This window comes from Lissotriton vulgaris, chromosome 6 (assembly GCF_964263255.1).
Source record: "Lissotriton vulgaris chromosome 6, aLisVul1.2, whole genome shotgun sequence".
Taxonomy (NCBI): Eukaryota; Metazoa; Chordata; class Amphibia; order Caudata; family Salamandridae; genus Lissotriton; species Lissotriton vulgaris.
This window is the reverse complement of record NC_141694.1, coordinates 873914292-873937817: the sequence shown is the minus strand read 5'-3', so window position 1 is coordinate 873937817 and position 23526 is coordinate 873914292. Positions and strand designations below refer to the sequence as shown.

At 45.1% G+C, this 23526-nt stretch overlaps 1 protein-coding gene across 2 annotated transcripts in view; it reads right to left on the bottom strand.

Annotated features, from left to right (window-relative positions):
• LOC147708099 (uncharacterized) overlaps positions 1 to 23526 on the bottom strand; it is a 958668-nt gene that overhangs the window by 34676 nt on the left and 900466 nt on the right. For both annotated transcript variants that reach the window (XM_086926871.1, XM_086926872.1), the window contains exon 13: positions 15194 to 15254. In XM_086926871.1, coding sequence (XP_086782997.1) covers positions 15194 to 15254 — 61 coding nt within the window. The remainder of the gene's footprint in view (positions 1 to 15193; positions 15255 to 23526) is intronic.

Here is a 23526-nt window from a genome sequence, read left to right as displayed (position 1 = left end):
TCTTGACTGTAAAGGAGAGTAGCCAGTCTATCTCTTCGTTGTTTTCAAAACTTATCAGCTGCCTGGCACCGCACCTTTTAATGGCCTGATTACATATGCTCTTCCAAGAGAAAAGCCTGAAGAATAGCCACCTTAGCCACCTGCTCAGAAAGAAATTCCATCTGTGGCCCATCCTTAGCGATTATACTATACCCCAGTCTAACCTCCTTAGAGCTAAGAATGTAATATATTTGGGTCTTCTCCATAATAGCTGCCTTCCGCTGATATGCAGCAAACTTGAGAGTATGTCCCCGGCAGAAAGCCTTAAGCACATCCCAAACAACAGTGATGGCTGCCGATCCAACGTTAACCTACAGAAACTCCGCAAGAGCATCTTCATTGAGCAAATATAATCATTTTTCAAGAGCAATCTCCGCTCAAGTGTCCACCCTCGCAACCCCAGATACTGAACGAGCCCTCTTGCTTGGTTAAACAGAGATAGAGAATTGTGGTCAGATATATTTCACGGATTAACCAGAATCTTCAAACGCGAAATCAGAGAATAGCTAACCAGGAACATGACAATACGTAAAAGAGATGTATGAGTTACAAAATAGAAAGTAAAGCCAGGTTCATTATTTCTCTCATGGCACCATACATTGACAAGTGCATACAAGGACGTAAGCTATTTCAATGCACCCCTGATTTGTTACTTCCCCATGTAGGCCATTCCTGAATTACCCCGACCCTGGTATGAGTAATCTATTTTCCGACATAGTGTTACATTAAAATCCCCTCAATCGATAAGGGGTGACGGCCAGAGGTGGAGCTCAGATAATAAGAAGTCAACCATTGTCGGGTCATCATCATTTGGGCCATAATCTACACAAATATTTAAACACATAGGGCCTCATTTACAAGGAATTAACTGCTACGGGCTTCCACCATACTCGGACACTGCGGGGGGAGATCTGAGCCAGCCTGAATAGGTTTATAAGACTCTTGTAACTGTATCTGATTGCCGCACCAACCCAGGTAGGCTTTGCCTGCTGTGGATTTGATGGGGAAGGGCACAGAAGGGGGACCACTCGATCCTCAGTAGACTCTGGATTTCTATGTCTCCCCCCTTCGTGCTGCTATGAGGAGTAATGGGAGTAAGGGGAATAAGTCAGTGTCCGTTGTGGGGACATCTCGGACTATGACTCCCCCCTAAAATTCCTGTACTGGGCATGGATTGTTGGAGCTATCAGGGAGCACTAGGTTTGCCCTTACAAGACCTCATGTCTCACCGATGGTGCCTCGTGCTATGGGAGCGGAGGAATCCTACCGGACCCTGACAGATGTTCTCCAAGCTCCGCAGTAGGTAGCTGAGGAGGATATTGCTGACTCAATGAAGGACCTGCAGCTTGAGCTGGTCTGCATTGCACAGTCTTCTCTGATGGAGGAAATGAATACTTCAGGCCCTCTGGCCAGCACAGGGGCAGAAATCCAGTAGGCCTTTTTCTCTCTCACTCTGTCAGTAGCTTGCCCGACACAGATGATCGAGAACAAGCTGCCTGACCAGGACTCACAAGGAGATCTTCCCTGCCTTTGGGCACGTTGGCGTCTGTTGGTGCCCCAGTCACTCTGTGCAGTTGAGTGGCACTGGGGGTCAGACACCTACTAAGTTGGAGGATATAGTTACAGTTGCCTTTGAACAGGGGGTTCTTAACCCTGCTTCTTCACTAGGTGAGAAGGAGCTGCTTTGGGGTCCTGAAGCGGCCGAACTAACGCCCGAAAATTCTTTACCATCAGTCACTATCCCTTCCATTATCCCTTCAGCTGCTAAGCTGTTTGCTCATAAGGAGTGGGCCTCAGACGATGAACATCTGCAGGGGATATCATCTGGCCAGGATGTTCCTACTCTGGCTGACATTTACAACCTTCTCCTGCAACACAGGGAAAAATATAGGAAAGACTCTCTCGCTCCGAAAAACAGCCCTTTTAAAGACCCAATTAGTTCTGAGAAAGTTGTCAAAGAACATGGACATTATTCAAAACTGCCTCAGTGAGGTGAAAACTACCCAGGTTGCCCTGAGCATGGCAGTTGATGAGAATTGATCATCTATTTTCCAGTACGATTCTAAGCTCAACATTCTTTCATTTAAGGTGGAAGATTTGGAGGATATGTCACAGAGAAATGACTTGAGTATTCTGGGCTTCCCAAGGAGGCGGAAAGAGCCTACCCTCGAGGCTATGTTGTGTGTCTGTTTAGAGAATCATTTCCTACATTTAGTAATTGGGATATGGCTAGCATGATACAGAGGGCACCTCACTTTCCATTAATGTTTCCCGGCGAGAAAATGTCTTCCCACTACCCTCACGCCAGTCTTATTTATGTAAGGAATTTCTTACTGCAACAGGAGATCTACCGGGCAGCCTCATCTAAGTCACCTATCAGGGCCTGTGGGATTGAGGGCCTCATTTATGATATTTTAACACATGGCAGCACAGCAAGCCTTCCTGCTGCTGTGCGTCAAAATAAAAAGGCAGAAATACACCATAGCTGCACGATACAGAACATTCCTGTCCTTCTCTCCTGCCGCGGTGCAAAAACAGAGGCCGTGCCCCAATGCAGACACCATGGGGCCATGGCGCAAAAGTGCCTGCATTGCAGGGGTGATTGTTTATGTGCACATAAACAATTATTAAAGGCGATTTGCTCCTTCTATGTGCACTGTACCATGTAAAAAGATGAGGAGACATACAATTATTTCTCCTCGTTCCACCACTCCTACTCCTCCCTTAGGGAGGTGTAGGATTCTGACACATTCCCATTTTTACAGCACTTTGTAAATCTAGAAATGTGTCAGGTTTCATTGATGTTGTGTGGGTAGACCCACAGCAACATCCATGGAACACCCTTTTCACACAGAGTAATGGTTGAAAGGGGTCCATATTTACAAGGCCATGAAAATTCAAGCAGGGTAAATTTACGTGGCCCTGCAAATATGGCCAGACCTACTGCCCCACCAGTGCATCTAAATAAGTGACACACGGGTGATCCAATGGGCTTGTAAATGAGGCCCTTAATTCTTTGTTAGGTCTGACTTCTGGCATCAAACAGTGGTAAGGAGATGGCAGCTCCGGGAGCTTATTCCAGCCCTACAAAAGATCCGGGCAACAGTTTCTCTTATGGAGCCAGAAACATTCCGGATTAAATTTGACAGCCAAACCTACTTCTGCTATGATGGTTCAAAGGTTGTGGAACTTTTAGCCAAATGGCAGCCCGGGAATCGTGCTTCTGTTCCTTTATTTTTTTCTCTCCTTCCTCCATGCAGGATGTTTCCCACCACTGGTGGTTTTTGGAAAGCTGGCTGTTCTTTCAAAGGAACAAAAGGTCTTTTATAACTTACTAGAAACCATCTTTTCATTTTAGGATCAATAAGTGTTTTCTCCAAGATTCTATATTGGCAGGACAAATTGACCCTGTCAAAGGCCTTCTCAACATCCAGCAAAAAAGGACTATCAGCAGTTTAGAGTGTACTGCAAACTCCATTAAGGTGAGTGGTAGTCAGTCAAAGCATTTTATTTCGATTATTAAAAATCATAAAAAGACAATCATGAACATATATACATAACTACAAATATACAATATATACACATAGTTAAATACAGTGTAAGTAGGATGTACATAAATCACAATACGTTCAGATGTCCGTTTGCTTAAAAACACACTTTCATTAAAAAACAAACTAAAAACATTATTTACACTACAGATAATTCCTAAGGACATAATATACATTTCATCACTTAAAACAACTGGGGAGCCTGCTCTCGTCATATTTATATCCAAAGTGCTAAGTGCCAGGAAGACAAGGGAAGACTAAAGATTTCTTTTTCCGAACAGCAGCCACCAGAAAGCTCGCAACACAGAACATGACTCGAGGACAGCTTAACATTTGTAAGTATAAGAGAGCCGGTCTGACTTGTATAAAGCCAGCCTCTTTCAACAATGGTAACAAGTATTTGTCTCTCATTTCTTTATAAAAGTCACAAAACATGACAAAATGTAGCGTATCCTGATTTGAAAAGTTGTCACATTTACAAGGGTTACAGGCTTCCGGCTTGCCCCAAGATGGAAAATCACCCAGAGTTAAATATATCATATCAAAACGAAACCTCGTTAAGAGCTGTCTATGAAAGGGGCGATTCACAATAATCAGATAAGGTTCAGTTGATGGCGATGTTGATAGTAAAAAATTTGCCCTTACAGAAACTTTCTTAAGCTCCTGCTCCTCTCTTTCCAAACTGAGCATGTTCAGGAAGTGTACCTTTATCCACCCAACGTCCTCTTTAGTAATACAGTTGGGGGTGCTATAGATCTCAGGCCGTCCTAGTTGCGTAAACATTGTTTTAAGATACGACAACCAAGGGATAGAAATAGCCCTGTCTAGTGCAATACAATCCGTCAGGATTTGGTGGTTTAATGATAATTCCTGATTAAGCCAGGTCTTAGCCCAGCAAATGAGAGGTGCCAATCTGAGCTGGTCCGTCACATATCCTACTCCCAGCTCAGTATGCACTGAGTAAGTAGGAGAGGAATGTGGAAGACCCAGCAGTGATCTTAGGAACTTATTTTCACATGATTGAATTTTACTGTGGGCGGTGTATCCCCAGATACAAGAGCCATATGACGCTATAGCAAGACATTTGGATTTGTAGATGTTAAGAAGAGCCTTAATTGGTTTCGCTCCTAATTTTTTTGCAAATGCCAACACAGCAGAGGATGACCTAGTGAGCGCGTTACTTTTTTGGAGCTGTTGAGGTCTCCATGACCCTCTTTGGTCAAATAAGTATGTAAACATTGGGACCCTGGAAATAGCCTTATTATTACAGAAAAAGATTTTCTTTGTTCGCGGTCCACAATGTTTACCCACCACCATAACATGTGATTTTTTGACGTTGACTTTTAAATCCAGGGACTCCATGAACTCACCAAAGGAGTCCAATAGTCTTTGCAGACCATTTCCCGTCCTTGCAAGAAGGACCGCGTAGTCCGCATAGAGGAGGACCGGTATCAAAGAGTCCCCTATATGCGGCACATCCTTGGTTACTTGTATAAGGCACCCCCCAAAGCATTAATATATAGGGTAAATAGTAGGGGAGCCAGAATGCAGCCCTGTCTCACGCCCCTCATAGAGCTAAAATGGCTTGTGACCCTTCCTTCTTGATTAACTCTAACTGTTGCGGATAGATCAGAGTGAAGAACCGCTAGAAAATTTACTAATGCTGGATCAACACCAATTTCTATTAAAATGTTCCACAGTTTTGACCGATTGACTAAGTCAAATGCCGAGGAGAGGTCCATAAATCCCAGAAATAAGGACCCCTCCTTGGCTACCGTGTACTTGCCAATCAGGAGCTGGAGATTTAAGCACTGATCCAGAGTACTTCTGTTACTCCTAAAACCATATTGGAAATCAGACAGGACCCCCCTGCCGTCTAACCACTCCCTAAGTCTCCCTAACACGACCCTCCCCAAGATTTTCACGGATGAGTCTATCAGGGAGATGGGGCGGTAACAGGTGGGGTCCCCTCTGTCCCCCTTTTTGAACACCGGCACAATAACTGAGGTCAGCCAAGAACCAGGGACCCTTCCAACAATTATAGCATTAATTACGTTACATAAAATACCAGCCCAAAATTGGGGAAAATGGCCATAAAAGTCAGCTGGCACCCCGTCAGGACCCAGTGCTTTATTTTTTGACATGTCCCGTATGGCCTTTTCAACCTCCGACTTCTCAAAAACAATGGGTGTTCCTGCAGGGTTAGGAATATATTCCTGTCCCTGTGAGCAAGAGTCCAGCTCATAAATCCCCCTGAAGTGTGTTAACCATTTTTCATCAGGGATGACACAGTCAAGCGCCGAATTACTATCCTCCGAGAAGAATGAATGATTAACAGTAGCCCAGAATTTACTACTGTCACGCAATACTTCCACAGAGAGGAGTTTTTCCCAAGCCTCTTCCTTAATTTCTTTCTTCCGAGCCTCAATTGACTTTTTATATTCTTTCATTAAGGCCCGGACTGCTTCCTTATTTCTTGGTTTGCGCTTAAGCTCCTTAAGTAGGGCGCTATGGGCTTGTGAACAGTTTTTGTCGAACCACCTTTCCACCTTAGCTGGAGTTTTCCCTTTTTTTAACCTCAGGTCATCGGCAACCTGCTGACAAATAGCGGTATAAGCCTCAATTATAGCAGTGCTATGGGCGGATGAGTCAAGACAGGTACCCAGAAGATCGTTAGTCTTCCTAAAGAAGTCATCATAAAATTCCTCAGGGACCACCCTTGACCACCTCAACCTCCTACCCTGATCCTTAGCTCTCAAGGGTCCCAGTTCCAGGTTCAGTGAGTCTCGTGGGCCTTTTCCTTCATCCAAATTTAGCCGCACCTCCAAAGTAACCGGATTGTGGTCACTAAAGGCAGATAAAATGGCTTTATATGACAACGAGCACGACAGGACCCAATGTGAGACGAATATATAGTCAATCACCGATCCATGTTCAGATCCCTTGAAGGTTATGGTCCTGTCACCTTTATCGTTTACCTCTGGCTCACTTAAATTCATGGAGGCTAGAAATTCTTCTAAGGCGTTACCATGTATATTATGCTCAAAATGTGAGAGCACCAAGCCCGGGGGGCCAAAATCATCTTCTATTTGACAGTGTAACTCACATAAATGTGTATTAAAATCCCCCATTAAAATAGTTTCAAAAATTAAATTGTGTTTAGCTTTGTAATCTGACAAAAAATGTTCTAGAGTAGAAATGTGCTCGATCAAGAGCGCACCCTCTTTAGCATTATAAAAATTAATTAGCAGTATTCTTGTCTGGTTAGGCAATACCCATACAACAATCAAGACATTTTTAGAGTTCGACTCTACATTTATAAAAGAGCCCTTCAGCCTAAGTGAAGTAAAAAGAACTAAGCCACCCTTAGCTCTACCCATTCTACCCGTGGTAGCAGGTACAACAAAGCTATAATACCCATTCAAGTGACAATTGGCAGATGGATCCCAGGTTTCTTGCAGGGCAATGATATCAAACCCAGTTATATAATCCAGCCAAATAGGATCATTCCATTTAGCCCTCATGCCTGCTATATTCCAACTCACCAGTCGGCATGTTGTCCTGCTATCAGCTTGTAGGGCAGTATCTGAGTGTACTAGAGGGAGTTGTCTGCCCTCCATTAGGCAATCAATTTCCTCCAGATCTGACAGAGGGGCAAAGTGATTGTACAGTTGTATACCATCCCTCTGAGTGACACTGGTAGAGAGCTTAGGTGGGAGTGGATTAGATGTATTGTTTAGTGGAAAGGTGGTAATTTCCCCTAACCTGGGTTTAGCATTAATGGTTAACCCATTTGGGAGTACAGTCGGTGTCAGTAGGTCACTATGATCAGTAAAGGTGGGTATTAGAGTAGATGTTGATGGGGCAGGAATTCTACTACGATTGTTTATGGGGGGATAGAAGAAACCTAAAGGTAGAGGTCTAATACCAGGGAAGCCAAGCTCAGAGGCATCCCAGAATAGTCTGTGGGCTATGTTAGGTCTATCAAAATTCACAACCACACAGTCTCCGGGAATGTTTTTGGGGACATGGCCCACCCATCTCACTCTTCTAGCCATAATTGCCTTTGATGCTATGTCAGGACCCCCGCTACTGTAGTACGCACACAGTTTTTTTGCCAATAATAGTAATTCCTGCGGCGTTTCTGACCTGCTACCAGTAAATGCTGGGACTCCTGTAAACACTGCTACTAAAGGAGCAGCATGAGGGGGTAAATCCAGTTTTTTTCTAGCATAAGAACCATGTTTCACTATTAGATCCTCTGGTTTGCCACCTATGGTTTCCACTCCAGGGTGTACAGTGTTCCCTACCAGCATACTGGGCAGGGATTCAGTCACATTTAGGGTGGGGAGCGCAGTTGTGGAGGTAGTGGGACCCTCATTACATATCATTAAAGAGTCATCTGAGGATACATGTCCCCCAGGCTTAGGCACATATGGGTCCCCTCTCTTGGGCCTACCCTCTTTTTTAGACTCTGAAGCAGCCTGCGAATTTGTATAATCAGAAATAAATTTGCCAATATGGTCACATTTCTTACGCAAGTCTTCTACACAGATGTTTAAGGTGTCGACAATATCTTTAGCTATGCCCACTAGTAGTGGCTCCAGCCATGTTGTAAACATTTTCTCCACCAAGGCTTCAAGATTAAACACAAGTTGTGGGTCTCTCTTGTCACAGCTAGGTGTGGGTATGGGGGCTTTGGAAACATTCCTCCCGGGCATTGTTTTACGCCTCTTCCGTGGTTTAGACGCCCCCCCGGGGATCATCTTCATTCCCCCCCGAATCATGCAAAGTCTCAGTGTCCGTTGGCCCCCGAACCAGCTCAGTCCCTCTCACTGGGTTTTCGATTATTATGGTTGGATCAAGGGGTACGGTAGAAACAGGTTGGGCGATGCTACTATTGCTCACATTTCCGTGATCACTTACGGGAGATGTCAGGCCCAATTCAGTCTCTGCATCCGCAATTTCTTTAGATAGAGCCCCCACAGCAGAAGTTAGGTAGCTAATAATGCTTTCGGAGTGTTTAGGGACTTTGGGTTTTGTGCCTTCTGACGCGCCATTGCTTGGTTGTTTACGCTTACCCATTTTTGCTGTCCAACTTAGGGGGGTGGCCCGGCCCGTCCCCTGCTGGCCCCGGACGGCCACAGACGGCCCCGCCCTTGTCCCGGGCTTCTCACGGGCGCTTCCCGCGCGCGACTCGCGAGGCGAGAGGCGTAACGCTGTTTTAGCGCGCCTCCGGGCGCTCAGGTGTGGCTGTGGCTGCGTCCGCTACCGCCGGGGCACCTGGGGCTTGAAGTCCTGCCCTCACGGCGGTGGCGGCGTGGATGGTATCTGCAGCGCTTCTGTGTCGGTATGCAAAAGGTGCTGCCGTTTCCCTCACGGCTCCGGTTTGTGAGTAATGCCCCCAATGTGCGCTCGGCGCACCGCTGTTTTATCGCGCCTCCGGGCGCTCAGGTGTGGCTGTGGCTGCGTCCGCTACCGCCGGGGCACCTGGGGCTTGAAGTCCTGCCCTCACGGCGGTGGCGGCATGGATGGTATCTGCAGCGCTTCTGTGTCGGTACGCAAAAGGTGCTGCCGTTTCCCTCACGGCTCCGGTTTGTGAGTAAAGGTGAGTGGTAGTTTAGGGTTGTCTTTTGCATGTCAGTTCTTCTTAAATCCACATTGACGTGGGAAAATCAACCTAGGTCAAATTGTGTGTAATCAGGATGCAAGAATAGATGTAAATATATTGAAATCTGTGAACAAAAGGGCAATAGGTCTGTATGAAGAGCAAGGTAATTGGTCCCTTTGAGGCTTTCATAAGAGTGTGAGTTGCGGTTCTAGCATGGAACCTGTTACTAGTTTTGTGTCCAAGATGTGATTGAAGACCTCAGCCAAGGGTTCTGCTAGAAGATTGGCATACGTCTTATAAAAGGAGACCAGGAAACCATCAGGACCCGTGCTATCTGACCTGGAAGTCGCTTTATGGCTTTGAGTACTTCTTCACTTGTTATGTCCTCTGCTAGCGCAGAGCAATTGTTTCTCTCTAATGAACATGTGAAGAGTTTGAGATAGTTGTTCTGAGTTTCTTGTTGAAGGCTGAGTTCAGTAAATGGGGTGCTATAAAAATCAGTGAATGTGTTCAAGATGTCTTGTATTTCCTTGTGGGTGATGCCCATGGGATGAAATTCATTGTCCGTACCTGGTTTATGTATGTCAGAACAACTTTCAAAAGGGCCATGGGGCAAGCAGGAGTTACTGGGCCCAACAGTTGGGGCTGAGGCCTTTTACTCCTGATGTCCTGGGGCCCTACCTACTATGGATTCTGAGCAACTGGGCTTAGTACCCCTTCAGCACCCCTTTAGCACTTGACTCTCAGGAATAGCATGGTCTAAGCAGTCCAGGGCTCCCTCTAGGGTGAGCGGCGGTAGAAACAGGGGGTGAACACAGGCTCACAACTCAGAATACACACAGCAGCTGCATCAAAATTATTCTCCAACCCAATACTCAATTTTATGAAAAAAATAACTATTTTATTTTTATCGCTAACAACACAAAGGTAAATACAACATTCCCACACAACTACACAGTCCCCTTGAGGTCAGGGCTCTGGTGTTTCATTGGTAGTTCCATGTGTCCCATTCCCTCCCGCTCTTATTTACCCCATTTGCTATAGGCAATATCCATGGTAAGCCCCACTAGCAGTCTGAGTCTCAAGAGTCCATTCTGACTCTAAAGTAAAGTCTACAGTGTTCCAGTGCTGCAGCGCTATCTAGCAAGCAAATTCCCCTTGGGGCCAACTGGCCTAAAATCAGTCATACCCACACCTGCAAGATTGGAGTGACTGGAGTTCCTGAGCTGCGCTCCTCCTGCGGGTGGTGGAGTGAAAGCAGCTGATTAAGGTGAGGTTGCTGCATGCAACCCAAGTGGGCTGCACTCAGTGTTCATAGAGTTCCACACACGATGTCACGCCACCATAGTGACTAGAGGTTCTTTGTGGTTTTTCTGAGCAGGGTAAGTCTCTGATACATCCCACAGTTGGGGTAGGAGGTATTGTGAAGATCCTGGCGCAAATCCTTCATCACAGTGCAGGTACGGAAGGATACTCACAACAACCTCACTACTCCAGTGACAACTCAAACCAGGTAACACATCTTGCTTGTCCCGGTGACCACTCTGGCATATGGGGTCACCTTAGCCTCACTGTACACAGGCTCCAACCCGATCAACATAGCAAAGTCCTTGTGGAGGCCCCTAATGACGTACGAGGTCAAGGCTCACCACCACTCAAGGGTTATGGCCCTCGGAGCATGGCATTCTTCTCACAATTGGCACTCTGACATATGGGGTTGCAGGCTCCTTACTGAGTATGGGCTCCAGCACGATTGTTGCTGCGATGTACACAGCTCACTTCATTTCAGCTCTCCTCTGGCTTAGGAGGGTTGACAACTTCATCCCGCACACAGGCAACAACCTTATCTGTGCAGCAGCCATCTCCTCACAACTGGCAAGGGGAGTCTACATGACAGGGTTTTCATTGACCTCACTCCGTTCAACACTCTCCTCTTCCACACAGGGCACACTAGCCTTGGCTAGCAGGCTGGTGATAGTGCACAATGCTCCAGGGCAGGTGGTCTTGGATTGCCTGGGTGATGTTCCCTTACTGAGCAGGGAGAGTATCAGTCTTTGACCCCCAGCCCTTGTCAAGGGCAGAAGTCTTGCAGAGCTTCCTTTCTAACCCTGGGCGCAGTACTACGCTACGCTCACGGCGCGTGCGTAGTTTGTGGTACTACGCACTACGCGAATTGCATGTAGCACAGTGCAAAAACACGTAGCGTAGCGGGCATTTTTTGCTTGCTCACGTAAAGTTGGCGACCGCTAGCGAGCAAACTCAACATCCTGGCAAGACTTTTTCCTCGTTCGCGATCAGCAACATCAAGTTGCCGATCGCCAGCATAGAAAATAAACCTTTCCGGCGAGGAAAGGCCAGGTTTCTCATTGCGATTGGTCGCGTATGCTCGCGACCGCTCGCGATGAGAAACTACCAGTCCGCGTTGAGAAAGCTGCCGCTCGAGTACAAATCTACTCGAGCGGCAGAAAACGGCTACTTGGAATATGCCGTTTGCAATGATTGCACAGTACGAACATGCATCCGGCACTGTGCAATCAGTGCGTACAGCATTTCCCTACCGCACTACGCAGTTCACGTAGCTACGCGCAGCGTGCGTAGTGCGAAGTGCACTTAGCGTAGCTATGCGTAGCGCTACTACGCAAACTACGCCCAGGGTTAATCCTTTCCTCACACAGCTCATCTTGCTGCTTGGCTGTAGACAGTTTATGGCATCTCCAGCTCCCCCTCTTATAGTCCGTATCCAGACACTAAATATGATTTTGTGTCTTGCTCTTGGAAGTTTATGTTGGGGGTCTGCTTCCTTTTGAAGTGCCCACTCCTCTGCCCTTTTTTCTTCTTGAAAGCAGTCTGTTACAGCAGGAGGCAACTCCAAGTCTGATAGCCCCACAACACAGCCCATGGGAATGACTAGAGTTCATGCTTGGATGTGAGCAATTGTTATATGTTAATCAAAAGGTTAGACAAGGGCAACTGCCCTACTCTTTATGATTCTTTTATCAGCCCTGTCTCCTTCCTGAGATGTGCCCAAGGGCCAGGCCATTTCTTTGTGACCTATCTCTAAATCAAAAGGCACCCTTTAAAATGTACGGGACAAGCCTAGGTCTTCCTCCTCAGTGTGTCTCACTCAGCTTACAGGAATGCAGCAATACAGACATCTGTCTTGGGGGATTCCTCTACCTCATTGTCTCATGTTTGACCATGCACGCCTGGTTCTCCCATAACGGAACCCACAGGCTGCCATGTATTGCACCATTCACAGACACACATACACTCAACACATGTATTTACCATACTCGCACTGCAAAGTATTGTATACTTCATCATGAACTGCACCACTTGCAGGCACACATACATCCAGCACATACATTCAACATGCATGCACTGCATAAATACACCCAGCACATGCACTGGAGAGCGCTGCTTTATCCCTGTTCCAGACAAACATACACCTATAGCAGATAAAACACTGCCTCCAAATCTTACTTCTTTTGCTTCCCTAGTTGTTCCAATAGAGAGGTGTGGGACTCGAGCTCTCTCCATATTACAGCTTTTGCTGCATCCCAGATGGTGTTCCAACTAACCTCACTAAACCAAGATCAACCATGTCTAGTAGCAGAGGTTAGCCTGCTCTTAGCATTGAGACTCATCACCACACACCAGAGGTGATCTTCTCAAATTTAGGCATAAAGAAAATGCTATTTAGCAAAGCACTAACACCAATTAAAGAGGGGGAAAGGAATCCTTCTCACTTAGATGAGCAGTGCCTAATTTGTGCCCCTGGTTGTAGGTGACACCAACACTTGTTTTTGAGGACTTGAGCTTGTTTTTGATCCTCAGACTTTGATCAAGAGCAAAAGAAGAGAGAAAGGAGGGGGGGGGGACTTAGGGAAAGTGTGGCAATGGGAGTAAACCAGGAATTAAATTAACCTTAGTTAACCAGTCTCCAATAGTGGTCCAAGCTGGCTGGTTCCATGACAGCTTTTCAGGTAATCCACCTAAGATAAATGTACCTACATTGAATCTAAAGACCTCCACTCATGAAGGTCGAAATGCCATCGACTTGCACAAGTTAAACTTGGACTCTGAACTATGACATGATTTTATAAATGTTTCCATAAATGTATGGACCCATGCATAGATTCATTTTGAATTCTTGTCCAATATGCTGTAGCGTTCTTTATTTTCTTCATTTGGGCTGTTTTGATATTTCTTCATGAGCACTTACTTTAGTACACAACATTAAAACATGGTTGATGCTGCATTTTGATGTGTGAAGTCCAACTTGTATGTCTTTGCTGACAATATAATTGCATTGTCAATTGTCATTGTTTAATGTTTGCATTGTATTTAATGTACTTCTTAAATCTCATCCCCCTCATTGACTCCAGTTGAAACACTGCCATATGTTATTACATTTACCCAAGTCTCTACTGGGTCTACAGGTGTCTCCTGTGGTTGTTACTAAATATGAATCTAAATGGAACATCTTTACCCTGGTGGTCATCCTGAAAACCTAGCATGGATTCAGCCCTTATGGACAGTACTGCTGTAGGCTAAATTTATCAGTGAAGCCACTGGCTATGGTTTGCTTTGCAACTTGTTCTCCACGTCAGACAGATGTCTTGGCAGGCACCCGATTCCTGTGATTCGTGGAGGGGTGCCTTTAATTATACTTCGTAAAAGAAGCAGGGCCAGGGATAAGGGGGTACCTCTGCTCTCTGTAGGCTTAATTTATCACTGAAGCCACCGGCCATCGTCTAGTTTGCACCTTGAAAAATGACATTTCCACCAGACACCTCTCCGGAGTCGCTACTTCTGGTCATGAATACCATATACCCGGATGAGGGTTTTTTAACTTGCTCAGCACCGAGGTAACCTTTTTAGGTCTTTTACCTCCAGTAGCAGGGGCAGCACTGGACCATGCAAACATTGCCCTCCCTCGCCACTGCCTCTCTTTTTTGCATATACGCTGCTAAGCACGGTGGTCAAGCCAAGACATGGAACGACCTCCCTCTCCACCTCTGGCGAAGCCCCACGCTGGACCAATGCAGAAAAGGCCTCAAGACCTGGCTCTTCGTATGACCCCAACGAAGCTACACGCCCCTGTGCCTTGAGACACTAACGGGTGAGTAGCGTGCTTTATAAAAATGGATTGATTGAATGTGCTGGAAATTCACCATAAAGGGGAGCTTTTTGATGATTTGGAACACTCTCCTTTAGTGTTCTCAAACCCCTCCACGAGGGCTCGAATTGGGTACGGGGCTGGTTAAAGGGCGGATCGACCTGCTGATAATTCAACCCCACTAGCCCTATCCCAGGGCTGTCTACTACAGTAAGATCGGTTCTGGATGTGATAGGTGGGGAACAATACAGAAAGCGGTTCCCTGATTACTGGTTCTGTAAACATGCAACTGTTATTGCTTATTTCTTGTGCGAATGTTCCTTGGCCATTGGGCCTGCCCCGCACGGGAGATGTAAATACCTCGGGGCAATTTTGAGCCACTTGCGCCACTTTTGCGTCACTTTACCCATGTTAAAAATGACGCAAACGCGGCGCAAGGGGCTTGTAAATCTGCCCCTCACATATTAGAATGTTATGCCAACACTACATGCTCAGACGAGATGTGAGATATATATATATGTGTAAAATATGTTTTTCGGTTTCTCTACTTGCACAATGAATCTGTGAAACAAGTAATAAGCAACGTTAAACTCTGTTGTCAAGTACCTCAGAACAACTTCCCACTTTGTATACCACAAACTTGTCAAGTCTCCCTTCCCAACCTACTGTAAATTTGTGAGGTAACATGCACGTACCAAAAACGTAATGTGCCGAAAAGCACACTTTAAATGCACACAAATACATAGAAATATACACTTGATGCGCAATTTAAATATTCTTCATTTCCTACAGAAAAAGCAATTTATAAAACATTATTGTGCCGCTGCAACCAGAAAACATCAAAAGCACAAACACAGCATCAAGATTACTGACCAGATTATGGACACTGTTCCCGTCTTCAAAGTCTGCAAAGAGGCTGTTTTTCTCCAGCAGCCTGTCCGGGTATCGAACCAAACCGAGAAAAACAAACGGAGAAGAAAGCAGTGAGGGTCAGAGCTTGCAGAGTACACAGCAGCTGGCGCAGAGAAGCCCCTTGGATCGCACTATGTTTGCCTCCTAATGCATACACCGTCGGTTCGGCATTTGTAAGCTTTGCGGGGCCGGCACGCTTTATTCAGATGTGCTGCATACACACAAACACGCAGCAGACTGTTTCTTTCTTCTTTTTTTCACTGGTGCGGACATTATCCCAAGGATGTTAGAACGCACGAAATGTGACAAATGAAGAGGATAACTCTATATACCTCGAGAAATTGGGTGACAAAATTAAGATAATATAGCTTAAAAAATCCGAAAAATTGGACTTTATTTCTGCAATCAACAATTTGGTCCTCCCTTCATATATACACAAGATATACCGTGGGTTTTACATTGTAGGTGGGACAGAACAAGGCTCTACCGGCTCCAGGAGGGGTCGTAGAAACGCTGCTTCCACCGCCATTTCCACACAGCGCCACTGGGTCCCTGACGTTGTGGTCGCCCCCGCCGCTGTGCAGCGCCATCGCACGGCCGCGGAGCGGAGCGGACCACAACTCCCAGCGAGCCCTGCAGTAACCTCCGCCCACTTCCTGCACAAGCGCCAGGAGGCGCTACTAAAGGCGACAGCTTCCTCCGCGTCGCGGACGCGCGCGGGCGGCGCCGGGCGGAGCCCGGGCAGAGGGCGGGCCGTCTGGGGACGTCAGGGGACGGGACGGGCACCCCCCCCCTTCGATCTGCACCTCGGAAAATGGGTAAGCGCAAACTTCAAACATCCAACAATGGGGGTACAATTAAGGCTAAAATTGCGCGAAAAGCACCAGCATCATCTAACATAATGACATTCCTGACATCAGCTGTGGGCAAACTGAACCAGGAAATTGCTGATAAAGAACGTGAATTAGGCTTGGACCCAATATTGGTGGATAGTCAAACTTTGCCTACACTGACTAGACAACCAATCCCTTTGGACCCGGTAATATTGATTGAAAAAGCACCTATCACTAGGCAACTAGACACAGACATCGCATCGGAACAAGAGGGACAAGAGGGTCAAGTGAACTATAGTCAAGTCCTTCAGCACCCTACATATGATTGTACCCAGGAGCCTGAGCCTGAACCCCAGACTATCAAGCGCCCTAATAAATCAAAGACTCATGGCGCACCGTGTCGTAAGCAACAAAGTACCCCATTGAGTGCCCTGGAAATTTCTATCAAGGACATGGTGGAGAAGGTCCTTGTTGATAAGCTTGAAGGGGTACTCATACAAATCTCCACTGTCATTATAGACACACTTAAGGAATGTGTTTCTGATATTCTGAAGAAATGTGATAGGATTAATAAATATATAACATCTTTTGAGAAAGATCCTCGGGGCCCATTATCCAAAATCACACCACAGTCTTTTCCTAACCATCAGAGACAACCCCAATCCCCTATGGAGCAGGGGGATACTGTATTAACTTGTCCCCAGATCCCACCTGTTCCACCACAAACGTCAAATGGTTGTGGCACTAGGCAAGTGGATAGCACATCTACCACCAAGTTACATTTGGCATCTAAACCTTGTCCACCCCAGGCTGAATCTATGGTACCCTCTCAAGATGTGCATAACTCAGCAGGGCCTAGAAGACAGCGCCCAAGACCGCCAGTTCACCTTCCACCAGAAGCTACACCTTTTGTTGCTGTTCTGGTGAATGTACCTGTACTAAAACTAGGGGAATCTGAGTCAAATGACATACAGCTGGCTAATATTAAGACATGGTGTGATGCAAACTGTACTGGCCCAAATAATATCTCTGAATGCATCCAGACAGGTAGACGCGTGGATTGGGTGGGATATTCAAAGAAAAAACTTTCTGGCGACTGTTTGATTGTCAACTTTAATAGACCCCATGAGGCCTCCCGTTTATTTTGGGATGCTACAGAGGTCAAAGAAGACAGGATCAGAGCGGTCCCCTTAGGTTTCTTCTACCCTCCACCAGCACCACCTAAGATGCTCCCTGAAAGGGTTACCCGCAATGTTATCCCAACCAAAACCCACTCTATTAGCCCTTGGGCGACCCAAACAACTGGCATGTTACCTAAAACCCATGCAAATCAGGGATGCGAAGCAAGAAGTAGTTTGGAGCTAACAAATAGGTTTTCTGCTCTATCTAATTTGGAGGAAATTGATTGACTGACTACTTGCGAAAATACTTGTGATCTATTATTGCCCACATCCATCACTAGAAACGAAAAGGGTATTACTGTTAAATTAATGAGCTGGAATATTGCAGGACTCCGCTCGAAAAGGGATGACATAAAATGGTTAGATCTATTAAAAGAATATGATGTGGTAGCTCTACAGGAAACGTGGGACAGGGACTGCGATTTCTGGTTAGATGGGTACACATCCTATTTCCTAGCAGCACAGTCTTCGAACTCAGGACGTAATAAAGGAGGGTTGCAGTTTTTAATATCAGTTAAAATGAATGGAACTGCGAAGGTATTACAGACGTCATCCCAAAACTATTTAGTTCTGGAAGTCACATTGACTAATAAATCCAAATGTGTTTATATTAATTTTTATAATGCCACCCAAAGCACAGGTGATATTGAAAATGTAAATTCCTTGAATGAGTTCATGTATAATTTTAAAGAGAGTCAAACCACTTCGGTATATTTATACTGATGGGAGATTTTAATGTACATTTATGTCAACAAAATTGTCAGCTAAGAGATACTGTAAATTCAGATATGTTCCCACCCCCACATTTTGAACATTCTGTAAAAGGGGCTGCCCTAGAAGATCTTCTTTTAGAGAATGAACTATTTGAACCAGAGTTCTTTGATAGCAACGAAAGGGTCCCAACCTACAGTGCTAGGGATTGTAATACTATCATCGATTATATATTCATTTCACCGGCTATGTTACATAATGTTATTTTTTATAATGCTATACACACTACATTCAGTGATCACAATCCGGTTGTGTTGAATATAGAGGATAACAACCTGTTTTTATTTAATAAAAATCCTGAAGTAGATTTCTCTACAGATATAATTACAAAGGATCAGGGGAGACGGGTGAAATGGAGCAAAGTTATACCAGAGGATTTCCTTTACTCCTTAAACGAGAAAGTGGGTAGTGATATTAATGTCTGTAGGGAACCACTGAAATTTAAGGGGAATATTATTGGGTCTTTTGAATCCATCTGCCGTCAGGTGGCAGATGACCTAAAATGTAAAACGAAAAAGAGAGAGAAAAAGGTAGAGGGGTGGTTTAATAATGAATGCTCCAAATCACATCGAGAACTACACAAAGCTTTGAAAATGGTACCCCGTGATAGATTGGAGGTGGCTAGGCTTAGGAAACAGTATAACCTGGATATTTTAAAGAGGAAAAGGGAAATAAAGAGACAGGCCTGGGAGGATCTGTATGAAAAAGCTACCCTGAGGGATAGCGCAAAATTCTGGACCATTGTCAATACCCCTTTGTTCAATGGGAAAGAAAATGCGCCACTAGAGGTAAATATCCCTGAGAAGGAATGGCTGGATCATTTCCAAAGAATTTATGGCAGCAATCTTGATTTAGGACAATCAGACCCAATACTGATTGATACACATGACAGCCTACCAAGCTTTACCATTAAAGAGGTACAGAGGGCAATTGAGGATATGGCATCACAGAAGGCCCCCGGTCCAGATGGCGTACCCGCCGACATGTTTAAAGCAAACTCGGCTATGTGGTCAGTTGTACTTGCAAATGTTTTTAATGTAGTTGGTATAGACAAGATAAGACCCCCAACTACATGGTCACAGTCTGTCATCATCCCCATATTTAAGAAGGGCCAAAGGGGGGACCCTAGATGCTACAGGCCCATATCACTGCTAGATTCTTCATTTAAAATCCTAGGTAAAGTAATACTAGAAAGAATCTCAGCATGGGCCACTGATAAAGACATTTTGTGTGAAGCTCAGTATGGCTTTCGATCTGCCAGAGGTACAGAAGATCAATGCCTTAATTTACACCTTACACTGAGCAAATATACAGTAGCATCAAGGGGGATGATGTATTTGGCCTTCATGGACTTGTCCACAGCCTTTGACCTAGTCAATAGGTCAAAGCTGTGGACAATACTCCTTAACAAGGGACTGGATCGAGCACTTGTGGATTTTTTGGCGCGACTTCACAGTGACTTAAGGGCAACTATCCGTATGTCTCAAGAAGGGAACTGTACCGCTTTTTTTAAATCTGGAAGGGGGGTGCGCCAAGGGTGCATCCTGGCACCTATGCTCTTCTCCCTTTATATCAACTCACTGGGAGAGTCCCTAGAAGCGGCCTCTATAGACGTACCCCGCATGGGTGGTTCCATGATGCCGGTACTTTTATATGCCGACGACACGGTACTGCTGTCAAGGACCCCTAAGGGTCTACAACATTTATTAAATACATTTGGGGCTTTCATGCAAGATCTAGATTTAGTAATTAACGTAGGAAAATCACATGTTATGGCTGTGGGTAATCGCAAGATTAACATCAAAACTCTGTCTTGTAATGGCTCCGTACTCTCTAAAGTTAAAGCTTTTACCTACTTAGGAGTGGTGTTCGACGAGAAAGGGACATGGGCACCACAAATTCCGAATAAGGCCGCAGCAGTAAAAAGATCATCTGCTGCTATACTGGGGTTCGCAAAACGCCTTGGCGGTAAACCACCAGAGGCTATTCTATCCATCTATAAAGCCAAAACCCTGGCAATAGCCAGGTATGGAGCCTCTATATGGGGTTACAAGAACACAACCCACATTCAAAGAGCGGAGAATATGTTCTTGCGATCCGTTATGGGTCTGCCAAAATCTACACCTGCTTTTTCAATCCATATGGAACTGGGGGTAGGTTATATTGAAGATATGTTGTCCCTGGCTCCACTCCGGGCATGGATTAAAACTTGGCTCAACCCCAATTTAACACTAAATCATAAGATTATCCGAGATTGCATGGGGCGGGACCGAGTGGCAGAGATTGAGTGGCTCTCATATATTAAAAAAACAGCAGGATATCTGGGCCGCCCCGACCTATATACCAACCCAGAAGGTCTAAAAAAAGAGGATATTAGTTGGGTAAAGTCCGAATATATAAAGAAAAGGGAAGCTGAAAGAGAGTCATGTGAAATTATGAAGCCAACTGTAAGGTCCCATTATTTGACAATCACATCTCTAGCTATCGAACCATATCTGTCGATAGTAAATAAACCTTTCCACCGGTGGCTTCTTACGAAATTTCGTTTCAATCAGGCTCACTTTCTGCTGGGTGAATATAGTAAGTGGTGTAGGCCCCATGAGAATGTTCCCTGCAAGTGTGATGATTTCTCCGATCAGGATTCTTTGCATTTTCTCTTTTTTTGTCCCCTTTTTAAAAATGCTAGAGAGAAATTTATCAAGCCTATATTGAAAGATCTAGGGTTTATACAAGTTAAACCGGCTTTTCTGTTCCTACAGCTAATGGAAACACCTTTAATAATGTATGGGGTAGCCAATTTCCTTACAATGTCTATTCGGTCCAGACAAAAAAGACTCCGACCGTCACCACCCTGATAGTATGGGATCTGACTATTTGATTTTGTTCCCTGAAAAAGTCTGTACGCCCTGTCAGAGTAGTGCTGTAAATTGATTGTAATATAGATCTGTAAATATAACTGTAAATAGATCATTTAGCAAATTCATTAGTACAATCTATGTAAATTCACTGGAAAACTTGAAGAAATCTATAGTGAGTGTAAATATGATGTAGCTGTATAAAATTTTTGTACAGTTATCTTGATTACTATTGAAGATTTGTACATAATGATTTCTTGTTTTAACGTTTTTTATATAAATTCTTTTATTCTTGTGATCAGAATTGGATGTATAGCATACTTTTATGATTTTAAAATAATCGAATAAAGTGTTTTTGACTCTGACTCTGAACATTGTAGGTGCTCCATACGATCAGTGCAGATAAAGGGGATCATAGAACATAGGTTTAGGAGCTGTGCAAAGGGTTGTATGACAATACAAAGCATTCCTTTACCACACATGCCTTTACCAGGGATATACCTATACCATGCAGGGTAAGTTTTATAAAGGTAAGTTAAACCTATATATATATATATATATATATATATATATTCACCGAAAAAACCATAGATTTGACACCAGTTATAGTTAGCTGTATATTTTACTGACATAAAACCATTGAAATTCCCACGTTATAGTTAGTTGGACTCACTATAACTTGCGCGCCTGCAATGCACTGCTGATGACGTCACATATTACGTCACTCATGACATAGTCAGTGACATCACTCATGACATCACTGATGACACCATCTAGTGAATGTGTGTCTTTCTGAAAAATAAATATGTTTTATATATGTATACTAGCAGCCCGTCCCGACTTTGTCCGGGAGCAAAAGGCTGCTTCAGGGCCCCCGCCCGCCCCGCAGAAGAGTTGTCTGTGCAAGTCCTGGCCCTGTTCAACTGATTTGGCCCACTTGTGTTATTTTTTTAATTCGTATGTATTGTTTTCCGCGTTTCATGTTGTCTGCAAGATGTGAGGAAAGTGTCGTGTCACCTGTTTAATGTTTTTTTTTCTTTCGAAGGCTCTTCCCGTGTGTTCGTTTTTGTATCCCTTCAAAGAAGTTTCCCTTTCGTTTTGTCAATTGTGTGGTGAAGTCCTCGCAGTGCTCGAGTGATTATGGGCAGTTGTGTTATTTTTGTTATTCGTATGTCTTATTGTAAGCGTTTTATCTTGTCCGCAAGATGTGAAGAAAGTCTTGTGAATGCGCAGCCGATTGCGTTTCTCCGTTAAGAAATGTCGTCTTTTTTTGTTCGTGTTTACCGCCCCTGTGACGTCGTTGGTCAATGGCCAATGGTTAAAGACTTTTTTTTTGGTAAGCCGAAGTCGTGTGTGTGTTTTCTTTAGTGCGTTGTGATTGGTGTAGTATGCGATTAATCCTGCTCCCTGTGTGGCATCATTTGACACTCCTCGTCGATGGAAGGCCCGCCCCGTTTTTAATGCGAAGGCGTCAATGTTGTCTGGGTAACTGTAACAAACATGTGTATATTTCTTATAGCGCGCACCTCTGCTGTTTTTGTATATTGGTGTTACCGCGCTGTATGTGTGAATTTAAATTCATTGAAAGCGCATTCCCGCTGTATGTGTTGGGATTTGCAAATGTTTGTTAAAAATTCATTGAAAGCGCATTTCCGCTCTATGTCTGCATATTGTGCGTTCTAAATTCAGTGAAAGCGCATTTCCGCTCTATGTGTGCATATGTAAGTGTGTTGTGAAGTCGCTTGGCATATGTTTGCTATTTGCACTTGGCACGGCCCTGTAAACGCCCACATTTGTTGTTTGAGACGCCCACGGCCACGACCACGCCCCCAAGGGACTACTTTACCACATTTGGCATTTTTGCTTTTTTTTTTCACTACCGTTTTTATTGATTGATTAGGCAGAGCATAAATACAGTTCTCCACAGTCAGGAGGGCACTGTCAAATGGTAGACATATCTTAGTGTATACATAAACCTAATCACTTGGAGAAAACTCCCCACCGGCCCCCCCTCTTCCCCCCCAACTACCCAACACCCCAACTACCCACCCCTATCCCACCCTAACCCGATGCACGTGATCACAATAAGCCTCAGCATTTGAATACAGTACAACAATCGTCGAGTGCCCCCCCTAGGCCTGAAAGGTCCCCTTCCGTAGGTAGCCCATCATCTGAGTCTGTTGGAGGCTCCAGAGTTAACCCCCTTTAATCCGCCCACCGTTTCCAGATCTTGTAATGTTTCCGGGGGCATCCCCTGGCTTCAAACACAGGCAGCTCTAATCCCATGAAGTAGTCTAGGCCCGCTTTCCAGGCACCCAGCGGAGGAGCACGCTCACCCTTCCATGCCCTTGCCAGATCCCGCTTAGCAACCATCAGACCCAACAGCAGGAGGTGACGTTTGTAGATGTTCCCACCCACATTCTCCAAGATATGTAGAAGCCCCAGCCTGGGCGTACGGGGAAGGTCCCATCCCAGAACCTCCGACAAACAATTCCACACGCCGTTCCAGAACCGAGTCAGACCAACACAGGACCATACCGTATGCAGCAGCGTACCTCTCTCAGACCCACAGCGCAGGCACTCCGGAGAAGCAACCAGGCCCGCCTTCCATAGTCTTTCCCGGGTATAATAAGCCCTATGTAGATATTTAAATT